The sequence below is a fragment of the Diplotaxodon limnothrissa genome, linkage group LG2 (genome assembly GCF_057381915.1).
Source record: "Diplotaxodon limnothrissa isolate DT_005_m linkage group LG2, D_limnothrissa_male_GT1.1, whole genome shotgun sequence".
Classification (NCBI taxonomy): domain Eukaryota; kingdom Metazoa; phylum Chordata; class Actinopteri; order Cichliformes; family Cichlidae; genus Diplotaxodon; species Diplotaxodon limnothrissa.
In genome coordinates this window covers 36823707-36851548 of record NC_140597.1, presented here as the reverse complement: position 1 = coordinate 36851548, position 27842 = coordinate 36823707, and the positions used below count along the sequence as shown (strand labels likewise).

Here is a 27842-nt window from a genome sequence, read left to right as displayed (position 1 = left end):
AGGCCATGTTGCTGCAAAAAGTAGACTGTCAAGTAAATTTAGATCAGTCACATGGAGAACCTGTGATGCCACCTCCACCAAACCCCAACAAAACAGAACGTATAACAATTTCTTCCATTAATTAAGAATAATTCACAAAATCTATTGTGCATGTGTCCTGGAATATTCTCACAAGAAGAAAAAAAGACTAAACATTTGATAACAATAATTACAATATCAAAGAAGCCAAAATTAATAAATTATAACAACGCACCCCTGACAAAAGCAAACACTTTAAAAAAAAAAAAATCATCAAAACTGAACAAAATTGAGAAAAAAAAAAAAATCTGGAGAACTAAAAACCACAAGAGGAAGAGGAAAAAGACCCAGGGTAAGCATGTGGAAAGAACAGACAGCATTTCCCTGAAGCACAATTATTAATATATACTTTCAATACATAGTTTCCTCATCATGTAGGGTGCAAACGTAGCACTTGGGTGGTCTTTCCACTTCACCTTGTGCTCCTCCCTCTGGAAAAGGAGGAGAAAGGGGAGAAAGCTGCTTGGAATTGACAGAATTTTTAAGGAGGTCAACTGGACAGGAACTTTAGGAGTGCAGCAATAAGAGGCTTCTCAGCGACGCCGCAGACGTCAAATCTCTGGAGGGACATAAAACATGAGAGTTCTTGTCAGTTGTTAAGTTAGACAATGGCAGCATCGGAGTCATCAGCGACTGACAGCTCACCTGGCAGGGCTTCTAAGGGTTGACTGGAGGAATGCAGCGTGCTGATGGGGGTTTCATTGTCTTCAAAGGCTACTCTGGTTCCATCTGAGCTCCCGTCACAATTGATCAAGACATTGTTACAGTCCCCCGCCTCAAGGAGGGGTCGAGACTTGGAGTGGCCGTTAAGATCAATGAGCTCCTCAAAGCTCCATTGGTTGGATTTTCCATTGACTGTGGAGACCAACTTGGTAGAGTCTTGCTCATTCGTGAACTCAGAACCCTCGACAAGGCGACCCTCAGGTACTGGACTGAAGAAGGGGAACCAAGGGAGAGTAAGAGATTATTATAGGTGTTTGTATTTTAATAGAAATACATCTGAACTAAAATCTGATTCTTAAGAGAGAAAAAAGATCTGAAATGTAATGTATTTTATGTATTTCTCTGTAAAATGTTAGAAGCCAAACTGTAAAATATGAGATGGGAGTCTTTGGCTTCACTAACATACCGAAACAGTTTAATAATGTGAGAAAATCTTGTCCCACCTCTGACATGTTAGCTAACTTGTAATACCGAGGTATTTTGTGAGGAAGAAAAGTGCCAACTATTTGAGGCAGTTTTAGATGACTAAACGTAACTCAGTTTGTGGGTTTTGTTGGTTTCTCTACAGTTGTACCTTTCTGCCTGAGTCTCATCTGTGCTTGTGCCATTGTTATTCTCCTTGTCTGTCTCTGATGTCTCGTCCGTGTGGCCCAGAGGCTCTTCTCGCTCTGTTGCAGGCTCACCGGAGGACAGACAGCTCTCATCTTTGTCAATCTCTGTTACTGTATTAGGGCGACAATGAAAACACAGATTAGATATGTCACAAGTCGCATAGAAATATATGTAATTTTACTCAAGCAATATGTAAGTACATTGAAAGTAAGAAGATACATTCGCAGTTACAGACAAATAATGAAAGTCGCTCAGCATATTTAGATTCTTAGCTGAAAAAGACTGGAGAACTCTTACTTTTAGTTTCATAGTTTATCTGGTCCATTTCCTCATCTTCATTCTCCTGTGTGCATTTATCATCATCTCTCTACACAGGAGACAAATGTTAACCGACCTTGATTGTGAAGGAATTTTCCAAAAATCACAAATACGACCAAATGGGTTGACTGAATGTGAGCTCACCTTTAAATCATTTTGGTCCCCTTTTCTAGTTCTCTTCATTATTTCTTCAATTCTCTGTAACAGAAAGAAGTTAGGTTAGAAATTAATTTCTAGTAATTACTTTGCCAATGTGATCTGGACTCTTGGGTAAAGGAGAGACTGATGGTTAAAAAACTGACTCTCGATGTAACTTCTTGTCAAAACAAAATTATTTAATGACACGTCGATGAATCAAGGCCCAAAACAAAAATTTAAAAAGTTGATGCACCCATCATACCTTCTTCCTCTCCATACGCTCCTGTTGGTTCTGCTGCATAATGCGGTCTCTCTCCTGACGAACTCTTTCTGCCTCCTCCTGGGCTTTGGCCTCGGCCTCCTCGCGTTCCCTTTGGAGCTCAGCCTGCCTTTGTGCTTCCTCCTCTGCCAGCCTAATCCGTTCCTCCTCTGCTAGGCGAGCCTCTTCCTCTTCCCTAAGTTTTCTCTCCTCTGCAAGCTGCTTTTCCTCCTCCAGACGTTTCAATCGAGCCTCTTCTGCTAATCGTGCCTCTTCTTCTTTTCTCAACCTAAGATAGTCAAAAATGGCACCTCTTAATTTAACGTATCCTGACAAATGAAAATTATTCGTATTCATTACCAGTATGCCTCAGCCTGTTTCATTAGCTAAAACAATGCAAATCGCACATGTGGCTATAAAATACAAGCAGCTCCAAACTACTGTTGTTATTAAACAACTTTGTTGTCAATGGTATTACGCTGTGGTCATAAATGAGGTTACTCTGTCATATATAGACAAACAACACACAATAAAAACAATAATTTATGATGATAACTTGTGGAACAAACAAGAACACAGTTCCAGCAGCTCAAATAACCTTACCTCTCCTCTTCCTCCTTCTGTAGCCTAAGCTTCTCCTCTCTCTCTTTCTGCTCTCGCATCAGTCTACGGTTTTCTGCCAGGATCTTGGCAGCCTCAGCAGCCGAGTTGGTGCCTGACGTAGCCTTTGAGTCTGACAGGTGGAAAAGACAAATGCGGAGGTTGAGGACTTTTTGTCAGCTACTTTGTCAATGCTGTACGGGCCTGATTTACCTCAACTTTAACCTTTCTTCTCAAATCAAGCTCTGGCAGCACATCATCCCTACCATCACCGACCTTCATCAGCACATGGTAAAGTCCCATCCCCTCATCAGGTATACCTTTGCCCTCAAGTATCAGACCATGTCCATTATCATACCCCTGATTCATACTGGATGCCTTTTGAGGCCTGGACTACACTCTTGAATACTCTCTCAGCGAGGATTCGCACTGCTACTTCTATTGTGACTTCCAGACAGTCCTGAAAACCAGCAGCTCACAAAGCTCACAAAGAATTTGTCATCACAGAAAAGACAGAAGCAGAACAGTGAAGAAAGTGTCTTGATAAAGTTCAACTTGAATCCCAGAGTATCCCTTTGCTTTGAGTGAAGTACTCTCCTCAGGAATTCATACATGAGGTTAGACAACAAAGGTTAACACATCAAGCCATTTATCCATTTATGTTTTGGGTGTATTGGGTGTGTTAAGCCATAGTAAGCAATGTGACAAATCTATCAGCTGGACTGTTGAATAAACCCATCCTTCCATTTTCTTAACTGCTCATAAAACAGCCATTGGGGAGCCTATCTCAGCAGACACAGGGTAAACGCCGTTCATACACTCCTAAAAATAAATGTGCAACCTAAACTGGACCATGCTTTTAGAGCTTTTAACACACAGTGGATATCTGGTTGCATGTAAATCCATATGAAAACGATTTTCCCTGCCAGGAGGTGGCAGAAGAAACAGCAAATCCAAATGTCTAAAGCATGCGACTCCAGGTGATAAACGCTACCTTTTCTGCTTCACCGAGATTTATTGCAATATGTAAACACAATCCCAATAATGGTGTGTCTACTAAAATAAAATGACATGTTATAAAACCATGTTCAGTGATTGTGATTCCCTTGTGCTTAAAGCACAAATTCTGTTTGCAGTTTCCTCTGAATGCAGTCAATGAAGCATGTGCCAATAACTACGTGCAGGACAAACAGTCTTTTTGCAGAAGCAACATTTTTGAAAAAAAGGGATATGTCATTATGACCTGGAGGTAATCACCTGGAACTAGACGTGCTGCAGTACATTAGCCGAAAACACTTTAACTTAGTGACTTAAGACTTAGCTTGGTTTACAAAGATATCATCTTGTCCTGCTTTACTGGCTGAAATGAAATGTATGTCTGAATACAGTGAACAAACATCCTGGTTTGCAGGATAATGAACAGTCTTGGCAAATACTGCTACCGACTGCCAGGTGACAATAGCTGTTAAGTCACAGTACATAAAGCAATCTTTCTCTGTTAACTGCTCACCATCTTTGTCTTTGGTCTTGCTGGAATCAGAGGACTGTTGAGCCACAGCTTGAACAGGACATAGATCTTTGGACTTGGAGTTCCTCTTTCGTAAGGTTGGTGGTCCTGCTGGAGCGAGAGGCTTCTGGATGGGTGGGGGTTTGGTTGATGCAGGCTGAGGAGACGGTGGGCGTTGTTTCATTGCGCCTGGAGAGGCTGGGCGCATCTTAGGGCTTTGCCTGCAGAAGAAATTGTGTGTGCCATCTTATTTTCTGACTTAAAACCAAATGAAAATGCATGTGTTTCATAACAAATCCTGTGCAGGAGTCTTACTTGGGTGCTGAAGGCGAAGGAGTCCTCTTCGGACCTGGACTGGGGGCAGGCGATGGCGAACGGTGCCGACCTGGAGTGGATGGGGAGGCAGGACGTTGCCCCACAGGTGATGTTAACTTCTTATCTTTCTGTAATTTCACAAAAAAAAAGGACACAAGTGGAGACAGTATTAATGAAACCACTCTCAAATAGGGTTATTCCAAGAACATAAAACCAATTCCCACAAAATCCTTTGTGTATTATGAAATATTTATAGAACATATTGAAAAACAAAGCACTTTAGTGATGAATTTAACTGATTCCCCCCCAAAAAAGCTTTTACTTTGTAACAAACTCCTCACCGTATTCTTTCACTACAAATCTTTGTAGATTACTTTTGCTGCAGGTCTTGAAAATTAACTTTAAAACAATTACTGGTTTGTATTGAGATGTAATACAAATAGAAGTCTTTGAATTCCAATTATCCACATTATCCATTCAGTACATCTTAAGGAGAGATGATAACATGATGGTGAGAAAAGTCAGAGGCTTCTGACATTGGGTCCCACGGTCTGGGTGGGGTCTGCTTTGCATGGCCTGATTTGTCCATAATCGGGCCACTGTGAATCCCTTTGTTTCATACTATGACAATGAAGCCCTTCACAACCACAGCGAAGGCGGAAGAAAGCCAGGTTGAGAAAGAACCAGGCACGGCAGACCAACAAGTGAGACCATACAGATAAGACCCTCAAGCATCAGCAGTATGAAATTTTGCCCATGTTTAAATGAGTGACCAGCAAAGTCCAAAGAGCAGCTGCATGAGTAACATTTCCCTATGGTTAGCATCCTGCAGAAGTACTTTGACAGGCAAATGTAGCAGGATATATGCATATACAGTGACATGAAAAAGCATTTTTTGCATATTTGTCTTACTTAAATGTTTTAGATCAAACAAATTCTAATACTAGACAGAGATCACTGGTTAGTTATCCAAACCTAACTGGCTCTATGTGGAAAAAGTAACCCACCCTCCTTTAAATGATGAGATGACTGTAATTAATCACATTTATGGAAACCTGAGTTTATTTTCTCTAACTACACCCAGGCATGCTTAATGTCAGAGCTGCTGAACCAAGAAATCGTTTAAATAGAAACTGTCTAACAAAATAAAGTGGGCTAATAAATTTCGAAAAGCAACACACAGTGCTGCGATCTAAAGAAACAGCCGAGAAAGAAAGTTATTGACAACTATCAGTCTGGAAAGGGTTGCAAAGTCATTTCTAAGGCTTTGGGACTCCGGTGAACCACAGCAAGAGCCATTATCCACAAATAAAGAAACCTCTACACCTTCCCAAGAGTGTGCGACCTATCACAAATACTCCAAATGTGCATTGACGACTCACTAATACATCAGGAAGGGGGCAATTTATTTCCCATGCCACTCTGTTTGTTGCACAAATTTTAATGTAGGAAAGTTTTCATTTTCTGTCAACTCCCTGCAGCTTCTGGATACAACATGAACAAATATGAACACCAAGCACAGCACAGACTACATAAAACCTACCACCACCACAGTAGAACAAACACTGACACTGCACACACAAATATCACACAGATTTATTAGTACACTAAACACACAGTCACTGTAGATAGCACTACTTGCTGTGCTCCCTCTTGCTACAATGCTACTAAAAAAAAGTAAGCTACTGAAACTTTTTCTGTCCATGATTTCCAAACAAAATTTAACAACTTTCCCACAGAAATAAAACCATAGCTTTGCTACACATGTTTTTTTTAATTATGTAATATAATCAAAACTCCATTAAATTATTTCAAGCACATCTTCTATGAGCAGAATAACATACTCTGTCGTTCTTATAGTCACAACCAAATGCGTAACCTAAATGTGTCTATGATCACTCGGAAATTTCGATATGGATTAGGAGATGCCAGCTAAAGCCCTACATCCAGGTTACTCCATCAGCAAATCCAAAGTGATACTAAACAAATCGAACATTATTTTTCAGTTTTCTGACATGAGAACATTTTTAAAATTGAGATCAACGATTAAAAGCTAAGTTCAGTTATTAAAACGAAGGTGTTCATACCATCGAAGGGTCCAGGGCTCCATCGGCTGACACAGATGTGGTCATGCTGCTCTTCTGTCGGTCGCTGCTGCGGCTGCGCACTGGACCACGGGGTGGGTGCAATGGGCTGGCAGAGGCTGAGCGAGGACACAGGTGACACTCTGGTAAAGGACACAGTCATCGCAGGACCATGGGAGCACAACCAATGGGAGGAGTGATAAGCGACCAAATTGGGCAGCAAAGCAGCAAAAAGCAAAAGGAGTGAATGATTAAGAAAAGAGGGGGAATACAGAGGTAAGGTTGGGGAAAGAAGGAATGAGGAAGGGAGAATGATGGATGGAAGAAATGAAAGGTTTTTGTAAGGAGAGAGAGCACAAAAAAACAAAAAAGCCACTTGTTAGATATAGCTCATTACGCAGGGAATAGCTTAATTTCTGAAACTCCGGACGGGCTGGAAATTACTGGAGACACATAACAAGCAGGGAGCAACAATGTGGCGAAAAACCCAAACACCCTGCAGCTTCTGGATACAACATGAACAAATCTAAACACCGGGCACCATAAGCACAGCACAACACACATTATGTAAAACCTACCACCACCAAAGTAGAACACACACTGACACTGCACACACACAAAAATCACACAGATTTATTAGTACGTTAAACACATAGTGAATGTAAATAGCACTGCTTGCTGTGTTCGAGTACAGTAACTAGAGTATGAGTAATGAGTAATATGTCTTTCTTTTGTCATGCTGTAACTGTTCCTAATCAGAGAGAGACCAACCTTTCAAGTTTCAGGACAGGACTGAGAAATAACTATAACACTGTAATGGCAAAGGCTCTAACACACTGTCTTTAGCAATTAGGTTTAGTCTAGCCTGCAGTTAGAAGAGGAAATGGTGCTGTGCACTAGCTTGCTGTGTCAGATTGAGGGATTAACCATCATAATCCCAAGACCCAAAGAACTCTCCCTGCCACAGCCTGTTCACTAAATTCATTCAGAGTTTATACTGCGCCGCAGCAATGACTATGAAACCTACCCTGTAATGAGCTGCTGCTAATGTGGACGAGTCATGCTTCTACTGGGGCTAAACTTAGCAGAGGATCTATACCTTCTAACAGGTTTGTAATGGCCACTCAATACTCAATAAACGCCACAGCCTAAAACCAACACTAGAAATGCAGCTGCAGCTTTGAAGTGCTTTACAGTACACTCCCCTTCCTACCTATAAAAACACACAGTCAACCAGGGAAAAAGAGGTATTCATTACTGTGGTTGTATGTTAATCATTGCAGGCTGTCAACCACTATAGAGCAATTGATCATTACCACCACAGCAAAAAACTTATTCACATTAAGGCATGTCAGTCATCGAGGGCGACATAAAAACCCACACAGGATGCTTTAAAGCATCCACAATATCAACACATATTATGCCTCACTATGAGAACTCATGGAAAGGCACAACAGACCTACTTTGATGTAACAAGAACCAATAGGTAAGCAGCTTAGAGTAAATCTCCTAGTGTGGACCCTGAAGCTACTCTGAGGCAGAGAAATGCTCCTGACCAAGACTGCCCTGCACAGCCCAGCTCAGCACACAACAACTGATTGTATCAGATTTGGAAATGCATGTAAACTAAACGTGTGTGTGAGTATGTCAGTTTATTTGTTAGAATGTAAATACACTTTCTCATGCTATTTATTATAATTAATTACTGTGCACACGTTAACATTTGATCACTACAACTGCAGTCAAAACTCTGAAGCGACCAATCACTTTGAAAAGTCCAAAAGTGCATCTGGGCAGTGGAATGAAATTATCTAGTTAACTGATAATGGGAATACCTAGGTTGACTTTTTACTGATGAAACGAGAGGGTAACCAGGTCTGTCCCTGGCCAACTTTCCTCTCTTTCAGGGTCTCCTAAGCGGAGGTTACCTGGGGCATCTGTTCCTTCAGCGGACAGGGCGGCAGCGCTCTTGCTCCTAGCTAGTGAGGCCTGGGTGGGTGTGAGCAGGCGACTAAGGACCCCTCCATCCACAGTAGTGGCCAGTGGCCTGCGAGCTACACGTCCGAAAAAAAACAGATCACCGGAAAAAAGCAAGAGAATGTAAAGGCCAAGATAGAAAGAGTGGATGAGAATGGGGAATAAAAGTAAAGAAACAAAGTTCACCATGTGATTTAACAAGAGAATCAACATACAGAACCAAAGGTAATGGCTCTCGTCTTAGATAGGTTCCTTATAAACTGTCTTTATACTTTCATAAATATAGAGTTAAAGAAGGATACTCAATAAAAGACAGTACATAAGGTGACCGTGGAAAAGTACTGAGACTGATAAAAGAGTTTGACTGGTAGGTGATTAGTGAAAAGCTCATCAAAGTAATGGTTCCTTAGGATTTGCTGAAGGGAAAAACAAATTATGAAATTACTTTAAAGCAATCAGAAGAATAATACTGGGTAAGAAGAAGAGAAGAATAAACAAAAGAACAGTGACCATGTCTATTACAGTGCTACATCTAATGCTGTGCAATGTTCTCTATTGTGGAAATAGAAAAAACGGTCCAAATTATTCCTGCAAAGAAAGAGGATGACTACAGCCCTTCTAAAAGCACACTAGCTAAGACACTAAGAAAATTCCCCATTAAGGCTGCTGCTGATACTTAAAAAAAAAAAAAAAAAAATGCAACTGAGAAATATTTGGAGCTTATAATAGGTTGTTTCTGCTACATGTACCTAAATGTTAGCTCTTCAAAAGGAGATTCTAGATTCTCACTTCCTTTTATAGCCCCTTCCTGAGGAGACATGTGTTGTTGACAGACCTGATTTTTGTTAATCATTTAGTGGCTGCCCGTTGAGGCTGGCGACATGACTTCCTGCTGTTTCCTACTCTATATCCAGGTCATAATTTCTGTAGTTATTTTTGTAATAAGGGTAGAATTATGAAAAAAAACTATTTAAACTCTAAAATGCTGATTCAGTATGGAAGACAGCTTATGTGTTGTGCTACTGCTCAGATTAAACACACAGAACATACATGAATAGAGGACAAGAGCTTTTTTCTTTAGTTTCATACATACAAAGAGACTGGTTTGGCTACGGAACAAATAAAAGCACTGGTTGTTAATAGCAACACACAGAGTACAGTGATTTGCTTAGGTCATTTGTGTGCTCTGTGGCTGCTATGTTGGGATGGCACGGACACACACCGCAATGAAGCACGAGTGACTTAAATCCACCTATGACGTCATGTCGGAGGGAGAAAACAATCAACACTTTGTGACAACAAAACAATACACAGTGTTAGTCCAAGCAGAGCACACAACAGACACTTCCTTAGTGAACACTTGAAAAAATGAAAAGATAAAAAAATAAAATACAAAGGGGGTTAAAACAAGATTCACTTCCAGTGAGAAATGTGACGTAGAGCAGCATCAGCTAGGTCAAGACAGCAAAAAGGTTAAAGGACTGATGGAACAAGCATAACATTCCCAGAAAATCAAAGACAACTGGCAGTGTAGAGAAAACTGCATCTGACATGGGTGTAAATGAGCATTTAGGTAAATGAGAACATGAATGGAAAAAAAGGCCATATGCAGCAAGAAGATCCAGCATAAAAAAAAAAAACCTTGAACTTCATAAGTCTGAAAGGAGATAAATGAGATTTATTATCCCTAAAAGCTCTTAGCAGCAGTCAGCGTTGTTAAGGATTTAAAAATACAAGAGGATTCAGAATGATGAAGTAGCATCAGAGCCACATGCTTATTATTTAAAGAAAGATGCATGAGTGTTGCATGCTGATTGTTCATGCTAGCCACCTTGATCATCCGTTGTCCCCTTATCAGGCTTTGCAGGGGTCTGTGCTCTGCCCAGACTTACTCGCGTAAGGGAGGAACTTCTCTTCTTCACAGAACGGCCTGGGAACATGAGAGTGGAGTTATAGCCAAGCAGGCACTGGGGGAGTCAACAAGGAAACCCTTAAGAAAGTCTACAAGTCATGTGCACTTTGTTTTGCTTTATGTGAGTCACCGGGTTAAGGCTGACAGCAGCTGATGCCCCAGTTTAAGAGATGAAGCCTTGATACAAAGACGAGCTTCAACTTTTCCATCTGATCACACTAGCTCATTCTCCCTAAATCAGAGCTGACTATTGTAATACTACTTTTAGCCTCTTTAAGTGTTTCAACAAAATAACAAGCAATAAGCAAATCTTCAGTGTGCGTGTCATGCATAAGACACAGCTGAGTATTTAATAAATAATGCATTATTTTGACAAATTGTGTATTTAACACAATATTGGTTATTAAAGTATCATGCGAGATGAAGAGGGGATCTTTTGCACCTGTCTGTTCCACCTGAAGCTTTTTGTCGTCTTCCTTACTGGCCTGATCAGCATTGGCATTGCTAGGTAACCGGTTACAAGATGAACTCCTTGGCTTAACACCTGAGGGACAATGATGAAATAACCCAAAGGTGAAATAACGAGACTAGCTTGTAACTGGTACACAACATTTTGGAATTAATTCATATATTGTATTCAGAGTGGTGGCATAATTTATTATGAAACAAGCTGAGAAGTAAAGAGAAACCAGTTATGCTGAAAAGGAAAATAAAAATGACACTGTCAGCCTGAAGAGGCTGTGAAGAGATGTGATTCACCCATCTGCATTGATTGTTTCCTGTAGAAATCAAATACCCGTTTCATGATTTTTTTTTGTACACTTCTACTATATTCTATGTGAATCAAAACAGGATTGAGTATATTGTAACAGAAGAGTGACAGCTCTCTATAATACAAGAGAATATTCATGAACATCATCGTTTGGTGCTCAGCAGCCCTTAAAACTATTTACTGATTAATGAATCCGAAGAGATGCAGTGAATGTATGCAGAAGAACTGGGCAGTATCTGGAATCAGGAATGAGAAACAGATTAAAGCAGTTTTACCAATCCCTCTCTGCATCAGTGAGTCTGTTAAACCCTGGATATGAAAAAGGAGAGGGGTCAGAGTTCATTCAGTTTGTTCCATTTCAGAAATGGTACAATACCTGAAAAAGCTCATTCATAAATATTCTCACACACACACACAAAAACAAAACACTTTTGTTGGTTAAGTTGCAGCACTGGGTAGGATGGAAGCAGGGAGGAAGGAGGGGAGGGAGGGAGGCGAGGAGACTTACGTTTGTCAGGTGATTTGAGGAGGGTGGCAGATGAGGAGGATAGGCGTTTGCTCATGCCAGCCTCAGGCGGCTGTTTCAGGTTTGTGGTGGATGTGGAGCGCTTGTCCACTAAGAGGGAGGAGGAAAGACAGACAAGGGAGGCGGGATTTAAACCGGAGGCAAAAGGGAGGGAATTTAGGTTTACAAAAGGGAGTAAAATGATCTGCTGTATTTCAATACCTCCAACAGGCAAAGGGCTATAAGTTAATACACCTGAAATAAAAGGACACAAACTATATTTGTCTTTGGGGATGAATTTTCCTATTAACTTAATTGATCATGCTATCGTGCTACTAACAAAATGGGCATTCAGCAACACACCGAATCGACAACAGTACATGCCATAAGCATAAATATCAAAACACAGCCACTGTGATTTGAGAATCAGGCATTGCTGTTAGTTAGTAAACAAAAAATGTTTATGTTGAATCCCTCCAAGAGCAGAGCATAAACATATTGTCTGTGCCAGATACAATAGTGCTTTCTTGGAATACCATTCAAAGAGAAATTATTGCAAAGTCACCCATGTGATCTTGAAATGCACAACAATAGGAATGAGCAATTACAGCCAGAATTCAGGAATAAAATGGCTTTTACATTTAAAATCCTTAAATATTAAAAACGATTTGCATTCATGTCCTTACTTCAGGCTAGAGCTGGGCGATAGAACGATAACGATATGTATCGCGATATAACTTTTACTCGATAGAGAAATTAAGCTATCGCGATAGACCTCGCCGCTCTCGTCCTCTTAAAAAAAAAAAAAAAAAAAAAAAAAAAAAAGGTCAGCCAATCCAAATTCAGTAGCGCAGAGCCGAACCAATCACAGCCGCAGCGTCACGTCGCGTGACTTGTTAGGTACAGCACAAGTGCCAAGCCGCACGTGTGTTTGTTTGGGAAGCAGGCAGCGGGTAATGGAGGAAATGAGTGTGCCGACTAGAAAAATCAACCGAGCGTGACCGAAGAGAAAACAGATGATGGTTCCAATGCCGGAGAGATTGTCGAACGGAAGAGCCATAGAAGTTCCGTAGGGTGAAGGTATTTCGGCTATTTCAAGTCTGACAAAAAACAGAGTAGCGTGCACTGTAAATTGTGCCGAAAGCAAGTCTGGAAATACAATAAACTGGTGCATGCGTCACACTGTGCGCCACGTTATTGTTTCGGTGAAATGAATTTCTACAATACTGTTACTGTTAATTCTACTCTCTGCAGTGTTTAAATGCTTACATATACACACAGTTACTGTCCGTCCACACATACGACTCTGTTCTGCTTCTATGCCCCAGCTTTGTTTACTTTTTCCCACCGAGGCTTCTAGACTTCTGATTGGCCAACATTTCTGCACGGTTAGGAATCTAGCGCCACCTGCTGCTTTGGCATGTTCATAGCAGCGTTTTCCTTCATTTCTGCCTTTATGTGTGTACAGGATTTTTTTTTAAAACGAAAACAGAAAATCTCCGTTTTCAAAAATACGTGTGGACGTAGCCTCAGTCTCTGACTGGAAGCGCTAATTCGTCATTCGGCTTTTGTCAGACTAAAGTAACTGTTAAAACTGTTTGAAAAGCTAAGCTATACAACAAGGAGAGATTGAGAATTTCCTTTTAGTTCTCAGTTTATTTGATATTGACAAAAGTTAGTCAGTTTTGTCTGTTCTTCTGTAAAACAAACTAAGATTTATTTTTAGAATTAATACTTTGTTTCTAAGTGGAATTGACAATTTAGTCTGTTTCGTTTGTTCTATTTTGAAACTTAAACGCTTTAGCGGCTGCCTTTTGTGTAGTTTGCAATATTTGCCTTTATTTATCTGAAAAAGTCTCATGTTCCTTAAGTACATCTACCCTGTTGAACTTATTATGGGAAATAAATATTTAAATAAAAACAAGCTGCTGATTATTTCACATTTTACTTGTGAGCAACGGCACATTTAAATCTTACAAATATAGTTATTTGGCTTATATCGTGATAGATATCGTTATCGCCTGAAATGAAAAAAACATATCGTGATATGAAAAAATCTCATATCGCCCAGCTCTACTTCAGGCCTGTGGGTTTTTTTTAAAAATATAGATATTCTAGTTCTTATGATTATAAGCTGTGTCCTTAAGGCAGCTTCAGAGCATTAAGGATAGGTTGACTGCCTTTGCAAAAAATGTATTGGGTATATAAAAATTTGTTGATTAGTTACAATGTCAAAAACAACAATGGAAAAAGTGACCAGTAACCAAACCTATAGCTCAAAGGCTCTAAAGAAAAAAATATTAGTAAAATAACAAACAAAAAACTGCATGAGGTTGGTGGAAACAAAGGTGTTGGGAGGAAGCATTGCCAGTGCATTTGGAGAGCCAGTGACTACCCATGCTGTGAAGCTACACCAGTGAATTAAATATTAACAAACAAAACCTTGATGACTCCTTGGTGGCTTTTCTGGTGAGGGAGAGGAGATAACTATAGTTACTGGAGATGAGGCACTGGCATCAGAATCTCCTGTGGGAAAAGACAGCTCTCAGGAAAGAGCGATAAAACATATGACATCATGACATATCCTTCAAATAAGTGAAAGAGATGAAGGTTAGAAATGGCTGATAGTCATCATCCTTCACTTGACACCCACTGTTCAGATTATCATCTGAACACCAGACTATCATCACATACACCGGACTGGTTTGATTTTCTGGCGGACACGGTAAAATGAGGGCTGAGAGGCTGTCTGAGAGGGCTTTGATCAGACAACAAGCAAGAATGCTGTGATGTGGGTAAACTAACTGCCTACAACTCAACTGGTTTTATCTGTTGTTTGCATTAGCTGCTGGAAAAAAAATAAAATAAATAAAACTGCAATGAACAGCTTTCAGATTTAGGCCAAATTTCATCCCAGCTGTGGTGTAGCACACAATACACTGTGAACTATCAAGGACGAACTAAAGTACCTGTTCGTCCATCTGAGTCTGTGGACAGTCCTCCCCAAGACCATCTTTTCTGCCTCTGCTCGACTTGCTGACTACGCTCCAACGTCCGCCTCATCACTGCCTCATAGTGCTCCTGAGGAGGGAAAAAATGCAAGTCATTTGCAGCTGACTAACATTTGAGCCTAAAACAAAACAAACAGAAGATGATCTGTAGCTTTCATAACTGTATTACAATTCATGGGCAACTGCGCGGTGATGGTCCTTTAAAAATATGAAGAAAAACAGTGTAAGCTGTGTTCTTATGTAAATTAGATTCTTTTAGTCACAAATGTCAGCTGAGCAGCAGTGAGCGCTGCTGAGTAGATCACATTACTCTGCTTCCACCCGTGTTGAAGCTACCTTTTCTTCTTCCTGTTTCTGCTTCCTCTTCTGCTCCACAGCCAATCTTTTCTGCTCCTCCTTCCTTCGCTGTTCCTCAACCTTTTTCTGACGCTCTTCCATCTGACGCTCCACTTGCAGCTTGGCCTTGCGCTCCCGCTCCATGATCTGAGATTCTCGTAAAGCTGGCAATATGAGCATGCAGTACAAAGAAATCACTCGTCAGTATGTTGTTGTTTTTTTGTTTGTTTGTTTTTTGTAGCTTGCCTCCACCAGTGTGTGAATGCGAGTGAATGAATAGTGGCATTGTAAAGCGCTTTGGGTGCCTTGAAAAGCGCTATATAAATCCAATCCATTATTATTATTATTATTTGTACTGAATTAACATATTAGTAAGACCAAACTAAGTAAATGAAAGATTTCTATTGGTGGGTTGCAGCTAACAGCTATATCCAATTGTTAGGTATTTTTGTTTAAAATGAATAAAACCATTGCTCATTTAATAAACTCAATATCAGATTATTTGAGTATTTACTATAGTTCTTTGGCTAAAATATCTTAATCCCAAAACTGGGGTTATCCTCTTACCCTGTTGTCTCTCTGCCTCCTCACGTCTCTCTTTTGCCACCCGCAGTCTGTCGTCTGTTCTAAGTGTGGCACCGTCAAGTACTGCAGGCACACGTGCATATGTGGTTTATAGGTAAAGCATGTGCATGAATACTTACACATATAACTTGATGGTGGATTACAATGCAGCATAGCGTAACAAAGGCTTTGTATCAGGCAGGCAGATGTGTGCATGTGACTCATTAATGAGCTTTGTCAACTGTTACGGTAATAAGGTGATGACTAAGATTTACCTGCATTAAGCCACACTGAGAGGATGGCAGAAAAGCATTGGGAGTTGCATCTAATGTTTCAGATTATGGACGACAATAACCTCACGAGAGGGTAATATCTGTAATAACCAGTTTGATTCTGTGTCAAGATGTAGTGTCATTTACCTGGCCTGCACCCCTGAGGTTTAGCTGGTGTGTTATTTGTAGGTCCTGGGCTGTTTCCCGCCAAGCTGCGCCTTTCCTCGGCTTGTGCCTGTGCAGCTGCAGCTGAATGAGAGAACAAACAAGTCCTTTTACACAGCTTGTTCAAGGCAGGAATAATGTGCCACTATTTTGCCTATTCTGCATAAAGTGTATGCAAGGCAGAAAGAGGTAGCAATGCAACACTATTGCGCTTTTAAAGCCAACAGTAGACACAGTAACAGCACCGATCTGATGTCTGCATAAAAGGTAGACTCACAATGTCGTGCTATACTTCCACCTAGAGCAGGGCGATATGGCCAAAAATATTTATCACGATATATATTTGAAAATTTGCGATAACGATATAACCGACGATATAATTGATGCGAGACAAAATACAACTCCACAACATTACTAGCGCAAAAAGACAACCTTCCATTTAATTTCCACTTAAACAAGAAGCTGGTTTTTATGTACATTAAAGCTTTATAAAAATGTAACAGTGCAAATGCAAATTCCTTGCTGAAAGTTTAACCAAAAGGCATTTCCAGTAGAAATGGGCTGACATATCCTGAGCATAACCATGTATAATATCCACTGAAGTTAAAAAGAGGTGCTTTGCAACATTAAACTGCAGTGTGCAGTATGTATTTTTCGGACCATAAGGTGCACGGGATTATAAGGCACATTAAGCGAAACAAAGCAGTCAGATAAATCAAACTTTATTAAACTCATTCTTCTTGCTTCCTCCACTTCTGTACCATTGATTCATTAATGTTGAATTCTCTGGCAGCTGCTCTATTCCCATGTTGTTGCAGTATATTAATGACTAACCTCGTATTGTGGATGGATTATCTCAGTTGTTCTCCTGACTGAAGTTTGGTCCGTTTACAACATCCTGCCATGCAATTGCATTTGTCTCTAACCATGAAGAACCTTCACGTTAACTTTTATAAGTGGAAAAGTGTTAGTGTTCGTCCTCCAGCTTCACTGTTTATGTTATGCTAACATAGCTGTGTCGCTAGCGATCACGTAGCACATCATTATATACCAGCTAGCCCAACTTCAGTAACCCTACAAACGTCACTGCTGTTTAGTTTCCTGTCTTCATTTATGTTGGAAGTGATAGCAGAGCTGTACGTTTGATTTTTTTCAGAAATCTCTCAGTCAGAACATGCTATATCATGCTTAGGTAACTAGCGAAACTAGCGAGCTAACTTCCGCTAGCTTCCTGCTAACGTCTAACTCCATTAAATGTAATAACTTTAGTTTTCATGGATGCCTGGAAGTTAAACTTCATAGTTACACCTGGTAAAGCAGCAATGCTGATCGTTTTATTAAAGATGAAAGAATTTAGACAGTTTTTAACTCTGTGATGCTGCAGTGTTGTTTGACCTGAAGCATACGGAGTTTAGGACCCAGATTACTCCCAGATTTAAGAGCATCTTAGTCAGACAAATACGACAATAACAACGGCCGCTTGCATGTTCTGCAAAAAAATGTGCTTTGTCGTGTATCTGACGGACAAACACCAAACCAGTTCCACATCACTGAAGTTGCACCATTTTTACAAACCAATTCTGGTTCATCTGTTTCACTCAACAATCGGCCATGTGCGTATGAAAACAAAGGCACTGCGCATGCGCGTTTTACTCCCATTCTATCACGATATTTCATTTTCCTATCGTTGCCTAACATTATACCGGTATTACCGTGAACGGTATAATATGGCCCAGCCCTACTTCCACCATCTCTGATTCCACATTGAGAATTGTGGGAGAATTATGCTGGTGTGGTGAGATTTGGACCGAATAAGTGCATCGTTCACTACCATTTTAAAGATGGCCTTTTACAAAAGGGAGTGGCCACTTTTAATCTGTCAATTCCAGTTTGGATCATGGATATAAAAACTCCAGATTCAGAAATTCAAATGATTTGATTTGTATCAATTAGGGCTGCCACGATTAGTCGACTAGTCACGATTACATCGACTATCAAAATCGTCGACGACTGATTTAATAGTTGACGCGTTGTTTGAAGCTTTGTAAGATCATAAAAGACGCAGGAATAAGTGGTAGGATTTAACAGTGTAATAACGGACTGAAACAGAAGATGGCAGCACTGCATGTACAAGGATGCCAGCTGCTGTTAAACCCCAAAGAAGAAGAAGCTCTGTCCCAGAATTCATAGCGCAGCCCAGCTCAGTTTCCAACAATGGCGGCAGCTAGTTAGTTTTAATATTACTCTTATTATTCTTTCTGGGTCACAAAATAAACGTTTAACATATTTTCAGGCGAGAATGTAACTGTGTAAACCTCAAATATCTGCTCAGTTTATCAAGACACCACATATTTTCAAAAGCGCGCCGACGTTTTCGGAGACGTCTGTTACCCACTAGCTCAATAGCTAGCCGGGGGCAAAGTCACTAGAGCCGTGAGAACACCGGACTCCCGGCAAATCGTTTTCAAACCCACCGCCGTCTTTCGCTACTCAGGTTAAATATATATAAGTCACTTAGATAACTTCAAAATGTCATTATTTGGCTTTTTTTAGTATTTTATTTGTTCCTGAGTAAATCGGTTTGGCTGAGATTAAAGTTATATTTTTTGCACAGCTGAATAAACGTCAAGAAGACAACTGGTTATCAGAAGTGTGAGATGCTCGAGAATATACTCCGGTGTCCTGTTATATTTTAGATAGCAAGGAGTTTATTAAACTTCACCGAAACAATCTGCAAATTTCATTAAAATGTAATAAACTATCATCTTGTCTTTATGTTTAGTTAGCACATACCTTAAACACTTAAAGCTGTAAGCTAATGATAGTTATATAAGAGCAGATGCTGCCGGTGCAATAAGCTGTACGTTTTACTCCAATGGATGATGATCCGATTAGTCGACTAATCGCAAAAATAATCGGTGACTAGTCGACTATCAAAATAATCGTTTGTGGCAGCCCAGTATCAATTAAAAGACAGTGTGATGAGGGACCAAAAGACTAATGTTATACAAATTGTATTTGTTTCCACGACACACACAAAGAAAACAAACAAACAAAAAAAACCCCACACTTGTATTCCTAATCACTTATCCAGCAACAGGAAACTCTGGACATGTCAGCAGTACCTTGCAGGGAATACGGCTTCCACTGGTAAACATCCAAATGTTTGTTAAATACCAGTTACGTTTTGGCTAAGATTTGGCACTTATCTCTCAAAAGATGTTCAAATAACAGAACAGTTTTTGGTTGCTTTGTCTTAGTCTGTTCGGAGGTCTATTTTAGATAGCAAAGGGTCCTTGGCCAAGACATTGATCTAAAAGTTGAGCTTGATGGCATGCAAGCACCTTACAAGGGGGCAATACTAAGGCCCAAAGCACAGCAAGTACAGTCTGTTTAAACCATTAGTTCAAACCAAAACAATTTGAATAAGTTGTTTTTTGTTCTGTTTTGTTTGCTTTCCATATGAATGGTAAATCTGGAGAGATCTAATAGATCTGAAGCTATACAACAATCCAGTTATTCAACCATGTTTGTGGTCAGCTGTGTAGTTATTCATACAGTGCTTTCTGTGACAAGCTTCAATGATAAAGTAGAATAAAGCCCTTGTTAGCTTCCTGGTATACAGCATGTGCGCCCACAGGTGTACAAAATTTCATAAGTATAAAAATATCCAGAAAACATAAAACCAACTGATGACTAATTTCCACATGTACCCAAAAACACAATCATTGCTTTAACAGTTGATGTGCGTGCAGTCTGTCCTATAAAAAGTCTAACTCCAAGAGAAGATCAGCTCTCCCATCAAACTATCGCAGGGTCAATAGTCCTTTCTTCAGCCAAAACTATTCATAAAAATAAAAAAAAAAAGTATGGTTAAAGGACAGAAAGTCAGGAAGGAAGCACATGAAGGACATGATCAAGCTTTATGAGCTGTGGTATCAGTTACCAGTTTCTTCCCTTCTTGTTGGCATTATATAAATGCTGACAAAGAGCAAAATGATAGTCCTGTGACTGTGAAAGCATCTCACCGTCTCCATTGCAACTAAGCAATCCTATTGTTAATCTTAAAAATATATATTTTCTATTATGAAAACAACTTTTCATATGCTTTTTAAAAAAGATCCAGAAAAGACTCTCTCTCCAGGTTTTAACACAAGCAATTTATCTCATATGACTAATGTCATAATAAAGTTAAAATGCTGGAGATATTAGGAAAGCTCTGGAGATTTCTTGTTGCAAAGGAGCTCCTTAAGTACTAACAAACTGGGACCTTATAAAAATGATTGTCCAAGTGGTGCAATAGGATAAATAGAGCCAATAATTGTTTAAGGAAGCAACACTGTTGTCGCACAAAGGTATTCTAAGTGACTGAAGAAAAAATGTTCTTGATCTTGTTAGACTGCTCATGCGAAAAGCATAGTACTTTTTCTTTGAATTAAAAAAACAAAAAACAAAAAAACAATGATACCATCAAGCAAATCCAGTATTTATTTTCCCATGTTAACATGAATCATGTGTCCTTATTCTAAATCTATTTTCATTTAGTTGGTGGATAAAGCAAGATGCTGGTCTTTACCGTCTTCTATGTATTACAAATAGTAATTTAAAAGCACAATTTTTCAATTATTAACTGCCGGCTGCTACCCAGATGAATGCATGGGTTAAGGAACCCATTGTCAAGTTTAATGCTACTCAGATTGCTTCACACTCAAAACCTCCATGACTGAATCACTGGGATGTTTGTAAACAGCTGTTACAAGATGCACTGCCCGTCCTACACAGAGCTTTGCAAACCTACGTCTACATGCTGTAGCTATCATGTGGCGTACTGTCAAAATACTTGGAACAACCGGTAATGTGGGCTACTCTCAGTTGTCTTTGTGCTGTTGTTGGCCCTGTTGTTTAACCCTATGCTGCTGAGAAGACAGAAGTCATAAGATACAATGAACTATTCGGTACTGATACTGAAGTAAAACTGGTTGTTAAAAAAGAATGAAAACTGTCCCCTGCATGCATTATCTGTGCTTTCCATGTGTTCTTTTTTATCTTTGATGTGTTTTTGCTTTTCTTCCTCTTTGTGATCAACTCAGCTATTATTCTCTTTCCAGTTTTAGACAACTTTTGAACCAATCAGTATTTGAGCTATGCAAAGCATCATCATGACAGGCCACGCACCAGCACCTCAAACAGTCTATGCTCACTGAATTCTCACAACCCTCATAATCCCACATTATTTGCCACCAGGGTAACATATACTATAGACAGCTTTAAAAGAAGCAGCCCCAGAGAGATTGAATTTAAGAAAACAAAGCTTTTCACCAGGTTGCTATGAGCAAACCACTCACCCACCATAGACACTGAATGGTTTTCCGAGTGTAGCATGTTCTCCTTGTATAGAAATCAACTCTACAAGTATTACCTTACTCTGTAAGGCAGAGAAGACAATGGACCCTTCTTACACAATGCAACAGTGCCAAATTTAGCAGTAAGAACTGTTGACTTACTAGAAATTGTTTACCCCAGTGAAGCAAAGGAAATTAGACCTGTCAGGTTAACTATTCATGCACCAATTATCCAAACGGCAACCTCAATGCTCTCCAGTCAGAGACGTTTATGAAGGGTCGAAGTGTACAGCTGGATGTTTACAAGTCACTTCACTTTTGTACTCAGACTCTCCTCTTCATTCCATTTGGAGAAATCAATAAATGACGAAAGATTTGACTGCACTTTAAACAGTTTTGCTGTCACACAACACGTAGCAGATTACTCGTAAATAGACAGAGGATTCATAAATTACTTATCAGTCACTATTTTTTTGTCATTAGGCAACAAATACTTGGCAATCATACAATTCCACAAGGAATACAGTAATAGAAAATCTTTATTAAAGTTATAGGAGTTTACATTATATGTTTGGTTACTAGTGTCTAAAATATGGATGACTGGACACTGATGAAACCTCTATAACTCTACAATCAACATATTTTTCCCTATTAGAGTGAAAAATCAGAAAAAAACAATGGGGTACACCGTCACAAGATAAGATAGATATTAAGTTACAGACAGCAAGGACAGGTGAAGTGCTTCTCATTCATGCTTATGCCTGTATCAAGGATCGTACTGACTCAGAAATTAGATGAGTCATAGCTACAACAAAGAGAAACAAACCAAGCCTGAAGACTCACTCAGGACTCAGTGTCAAATCATATCAAATTTGTAATTTGCAATTTAAAGTGTTTTTATTAACAGTTAATGAAATGGTGGTGATATAACAAACTGCAGCAGAATAAGGATACGTTTATAAAGCGGGTGATGAAATGCTATATTTATATAAAACAATGTAAACAATTTAGCTGCTAATCCAAGCATGAAGTTTGACCTTGGTCATTCTGTAGTAGGTTTCATACTTCAAGATTGTAATTTCAGGAAACTGTACTGTCTGCAAAGAGGGAAGTATGACAGAAAGTGCAAACTGAGGAGGCAGCAGCTGTTAAGCTAAAAAAAAAAAAAAAAAAAAGTCTACTAGTGTGCAGCATAATCACCTGTAAAATAAATTTTTACTGGGTTTTTGGCTTCCACAGTCACAGTAGTAGTGACTGTAGTTTTAAGGAATAAGCAAAATATATATAAATACATCCAAGCAAGAGATGCATCTTGGAATAAAATGAGACAAATCTCTGCTATCAGACACATTCATGTGTTGATTAAAGTGCTTTCATGAGATTGCGAGAAGAGACACTGTTTTCCCAACAGACCTCAAGAGAGCCAGGTGTGCTCATAGAAATGAAAAGAGCCAATCAGAGGCACTCACTCATCCCTCCATCACTATGGAGATTTGCACACATTAACATACATCATCCCTGCTACACCACGATTCAGCAAAACCTTAAAGACATGAGACGGAGCATGTTTTTTTTCCTCGCTCAGAATGTGAGGCAGTAAAAGCAGTCGCCCCGTGACGAGTCTGCATTGGGTTACAGAAATATTTGCATGATATTTCTGAACCCATCTAAATGGATGGCACATAAATCCTACATAACCAAGTAAGCTACTGGACTCATCTTTAGCATTCATTGTCAAAGTATAACTATCATCATTATGATCATTATTATTATCATCATTCTTATTATTGTAATACATGAGTATTGATGGCAATCAACAAACATGTAAACAACTTGATTAAAATATTTTTGGAGTCCTTCTTGTAAGTTTAAACTTTTCTAACAGTCACCGGGGAAGCATTTTAAACATATCGAATCTTGTGAGCCAGGGTTTACAAGCTCATTTAGTCATAGATTCACTTACTTTAATGCAAAGTATGTATGTATGTATATATATATATATATATATATATATATAATTTTTTTTTTTTTATACACAATCCTCTTTACACTATCTGAAATGCTTTGTTGTAACTCTTTGAACTTTCAAATCTCTTTGCAATTTGAGAGTTCAAATGTTGATAATGTATCAGTGTTTTCTGGGATGACCATTATCAGGCCAAAACCAGAAGAATGCTGATGAGCTGTCTCAAACGGCACATGCAAGAGATAAAAGCTGTGGATGACTGCTTGTTCAAACTCTGTTTGATAGATTATATATTTTCAGAGTGATGTTTTCCTCAATTGTTTGGAGAGGAATTGATAACTGCAGATGTTCTGAGCAAGAATCACCGGTAGCTGAAAACGTGGGACAAAAAAAACAAAACAAAACAAAAAAAACAACCAACAAGCAAAAAAACTGCAGATAATATTCAATCTCCAAAAACAGCAATCATAAAGTCTAAAGTTGTGAATTTTAGCTGGTAATTAATCTAACGCTTAACACTTAGGGGGTGGGGGGATAGAGCCTATCCCAGCTGTCAGAAGCAGGATATGCCCTGGATAGATCACCAATCTGTTGCCGGGTTAACACAGACAACCACTCACACTCACACCAGTTAACCGATCCCTATGCATGTCTTTAGGCTGTGGGAGAACATGCAAACTCCACACAGAAAGACAACATGCTGGCTTCAAACCTTGCTGTAACATAACACTACCAGCCACCACTCCACTGCACTGCCTACTCTGTAACATATTACAAACATTTAATATAAATCTGCACTTCTGTTGTGATGCTGAATCTCTAGCATTAGAAAGAGCAGATATACTTGTCGACTGAATATGATTTGCCTTCTTCTGATGGATTATTGTGGCATCAGTAAAGACCACCAGGGGGGCTGATAATGACCCAGCTCTGCAGCCCAAACAAAACATGAAACAGGAAACAGGCCAGTCAGCCTTGTATCATAACAGTCAGAGGCAAATGCTAGTTCTCTTAACAACAAGAATACTCATAAGACGTTTTTACAACTTCCATCACATATTAGTATAGTGGACACACAAGAGTCAGATCAGTGGATCAGGGTTTTCTTTCCATGGTTCCTTTCAACTGCACTCTTTATTGTGCCCTGCAGCATGGTGCAACTAAATAGCTTGCTGCACAGGAAGTGCCTACGTTGCTAAATATAAGGGTGGATTAACATTTGATATTGACTACATGGCCTTGTAATTCCAATTGATCACTATCAGATGCAAATATGCAGGCAAACATGAACCTGAACCACTGATTACTTTATTTTTTTCAATTAATTTTATTTTTTCACAAATTCAGAAAATTATCATATTTGACTGAAAGGTTACCAACACAATGAGCCAACCAACACAAAATTTCAGGATGGATGACACAGCTGATAGATGCCTAAGAAACACGCACGCACAAACACACTAAATCTTCTATGGGATTACCAAGACCTACTCATGTAAAGGTAAGCCCAGGCTATTTGTAGTACCAGCAGGATGATGATGACAACTTTCCAAGAGAGTCTCCTGCTCTAAGTGGACCATTTTGTCTTGCACAGAAAAAATAAACATCAACAAATGTAATCATTCTCACATCCACTATTTTTAATAATTATATACTGCTCATATCCTATAGTGTTGTGTTATTTTTCAGTCCTATAGGGTTAAGCTAAAAAAAAAAAAAAAAAAAAAAAAAAAAAAAAAGCAGAAAATATAAATATATACATTCTCTAGATTTCTAATTAAACCCCAAGAAGTACAGCCAAGTCGACCACACTTTAAACTATACAGTTTAGAAGACTTATTGAACCAAAACATTCTTGGTGCCAAGAGTGTGGAACTAATCTTCATGACTATTTGAGGAGTGACTATCCACATCCGCACCATTGATGTGCAGACATTGAAAGCAAAGAGCATGTGTTAGCTTTTTGAAGTCTATACATTTTGTTATTTTTCCTCCTTTGATAAGCAAAAATATGTTTATTATTAGATAAATTAATCCATGACTTTTTGTAATTTTTCTGTGGTGGAAGAGCCAAAATCCCTGAATATCTGACATTTACTTGTTGTGTAACATCTCTTGAACCCATTATTCATGCGTTTGGTCTTTGTTGCTGTGTGTAGGTCGAGAACCATGTTGAAATAAGCTCTGACATGTTGCCCAAAGACACAAAAACTTTCTATTCAAAGACTTTCAAGAGGGGACAATTTGGAAATTTGTCCGTAAGCTATCCCAGCTCACCAAAGCTGGTAGAGAATCTGTCTTTGTGGAGATGGAAATATTAGTGTTAGATAACATAAAATGAAGTACCAACGATATATAAACATACAAACTAACGCCTCATGAACTAAACTACCCTGGGGTTAGTCTAAGGTTAGTTATAGTCTACACAAATTAGCATGTTTTGCTATTCAAATCATTTGGTACGTGCATACATGAGTGTGGAAAATGTAACACATCCTCTCAATCATTTTAAGAGGTAAAAATCAAAAGATGGGGCACCTCTGCTACACAACCAGAGTTAAGTGTACAAATCCAAGAAGCTACACATCAAAATTGAGGGTGGTTCATTTCCTCCTTTGGTTAAATCTAACCCAGTTCAGAAATACTTCTCATGCTTTTAATTCTGCTGCAGCATGTGTTAAGCCAGGATCCGGACAACCTTGCAGTGTTACTTGCAGCAGTGTGATCTCGCTTCATAATAGCAGGGTACTTTTCTCCTTTCTCACATTCTTGTGGAAATGACCATGTACATGAGCTAGATTCCTAGCATTATTTTATTATTGTCAGTCCTCCACTTTGACTGAAAGCTGAAGGACTTTTGCTGAAGACATGTTTTAACTCCTCATAAAGCCTAGGACACAAACGCATACCTCTAAACTTGGTAGAAATATTCATTAAAAGAAAAAAAAAAACAACCAAAAAAACCCACCACAGAACTGAGGGCCAGACTGAAAACACTGAATGGAAAAATGAAAGAAAACAGGAAGAAGAACGGCACTAGAATGTGATCCATTTGTTGCCAGGAGTAAAACATGCCTACACCCAATCTGGGTATGTAGAAAATCCATTTTTACGCTAAAACAGTTTGGTTTTTTTAAACAGGAAAAAAAAAAAGGCTTGACTGCTCAGCCAGCCATAACAAACCATGCATTGATACAGGCAGATACAAACACAGTAAACATCCACGTCCAAATCTGGATGGCCCCACTGATAGACTTCAGCTTGTACATAGTGCAATCTCCAAAAGGCCAATGTGCATTTTGCTTAACAGAACAGTGGGCGACACATGGCTGCTGGTCCAACCAAAACTATAGTATCAGTGCATCTAAGCATTTAAGGAAAAACAGCTACACAGTCCTGAGAGAGCTCAGGGCTCAGCGTTTGACAGTGCAGCTTTATCTGAAATTCAGGTCAGACATTGTTATAGTTGCCCTCCCTGGAGCGCTAAGGGGGTTATGCCATATGTCAGCAAATAAGCATGAATGTGGGACAATGAATGTGGGAGAGGGAAGAGATCACTTAACATAAGATAAGATGAGTTTCAAGCAGGAAGCTACAAAACTGCTGATACACTATGAACCGCCTGATCCACGGGTGGAGAAAATAAATTGCCTGCTGGTTTCTGTACTGGGCATCAAATCAGCTCGCCGCTATTAGAAAATGCATGACCCGATCAGAAAAAGCTTCCTGACAAAGATCAACAGAAGACCACGTTTGACAGGATTCTCGGAGCGAAGAGCAACGACATCCAAACCAGTACTATTTTTACCAGTTACACAGAAGCTAGCTTAGTTTACAAAGAATTTAGAGGACGCCTATCTACTCCGATAAACTCACATAAAACCACTTTCCTGTACAACGTTATTAATTTGCGTGAAAGGTGACAATGCAGAAGTAGTGGCATATCAACCGGGTCTCAGGCTGCAAGACGTATAGTTGCAGCTTTAGCTGAACGTTAACTGCACGCATTTAACTTACAGCGAGTTAGAACAGTCCATTTGCTTCCCTTAAAAGTTATCAGCACAACCATCAGCTAACAAAATCAACCAAACGTGTAACTTTTAATGTGGGAAGAAGTTGCAGATATTTTCCGCGTCCATACTCGGCTCATAACCGGGCAGCGAGCTAACGTTACTAGCTAGAAAAGCTGACCGCTCAAACAACCTGGTCAGAGGCGGCAGTTGACTGCAAATGTTAGAAAGTGAGTGCAACACCTTAAGACACAAGCGGTTCACAAATAGACACAACTGCCAACATATTTCTTACCCATTTGGGCTCTCAAGCCCTTGAGAGTCGAAGCACCCTCCGCCATTTCTATGAAGTTTTCCTTCTGTCTGTTTTTTTTTT

The 27842-nt window shown here is 39.4% G+C and overlaps 1 protein-coding gene across 5 annotated transcripts; it reads right to left on the bottom strand.

The window, feature by feature from the left end:
* Positions 1–255: 255 nt before the first annotated feature.
* map7d3 (MAP7 domain containing 3) lies at positions 256–27842 on the bottom strand. Of its 5 annotated transcripts, none has more exons than XM_085363263.1 (20): positions 27762–27842; positions 16131–16232; positions 15715–15795; positions 15148–15311; positions 14770–14881; positions 14243–14326; positions 11804–11911; positions 10966–11067; positions 10443–10541; positions 8563–8688; positions 6638–6777; positions 4551–4678; positions 4239–4456; positions 2732–2861; positions 2132–2417; positions 1876–1929; positions 1711–1780; positions 1376–1523; positions 724–1010; positions 256–637 (listed from the first exon to the last, which is right to left on the bottom strand). In XM_085363263.1, the coding sequence occupies exons 1-20, from the start codon at positions 27805–27807 to the stop codon at positions 630–632; spliced, it is 2493 nt and encodes an 830-aa protein (XP_085219389.1). In that variant the 5' UTR covers positions 27808–27842; the 3' UTR covers positions 256–629. The 5 variants fall into 5 exon arrangements, with proteins under 5 accessions (XP_085219389.1, XP_085219390.1, XP_085219393.1 ...); XM_085363264.1 differs by having other exon boundaries at positions 6638–6753; positions 27762–27822; XM_085363267.1 differs by lacking the exon at positions 8563–8688 and having other exon boundaries at positions 27762–27822.

Excerpts from the sequence above, each read along its gene's own strand:
- map7d3 (XM_085363263.1), bottom strand. The coding sequence starts at position 27,807 with ATGGCGGAGGGTGCTTCGACTCTCAAGGGCTTGAGAGCCCAAATGG. Across the intron at positions 14,882-15,147 it reads AGAAACAGGAAGAAGAAAAG|GAGCACTATGAGGCAGTGAT; the intron begins GTAGCTTCAACA and ends TTCCCTCCTCAG. Across the intron at positions 4,457-4,550 it reads CCTTCGCCTTCAGCACCCAA|GCAAAGCCCTAAGATGCGCC; the intron begins GTAAGACTCCTG and ends TTTCTTCTGCAG.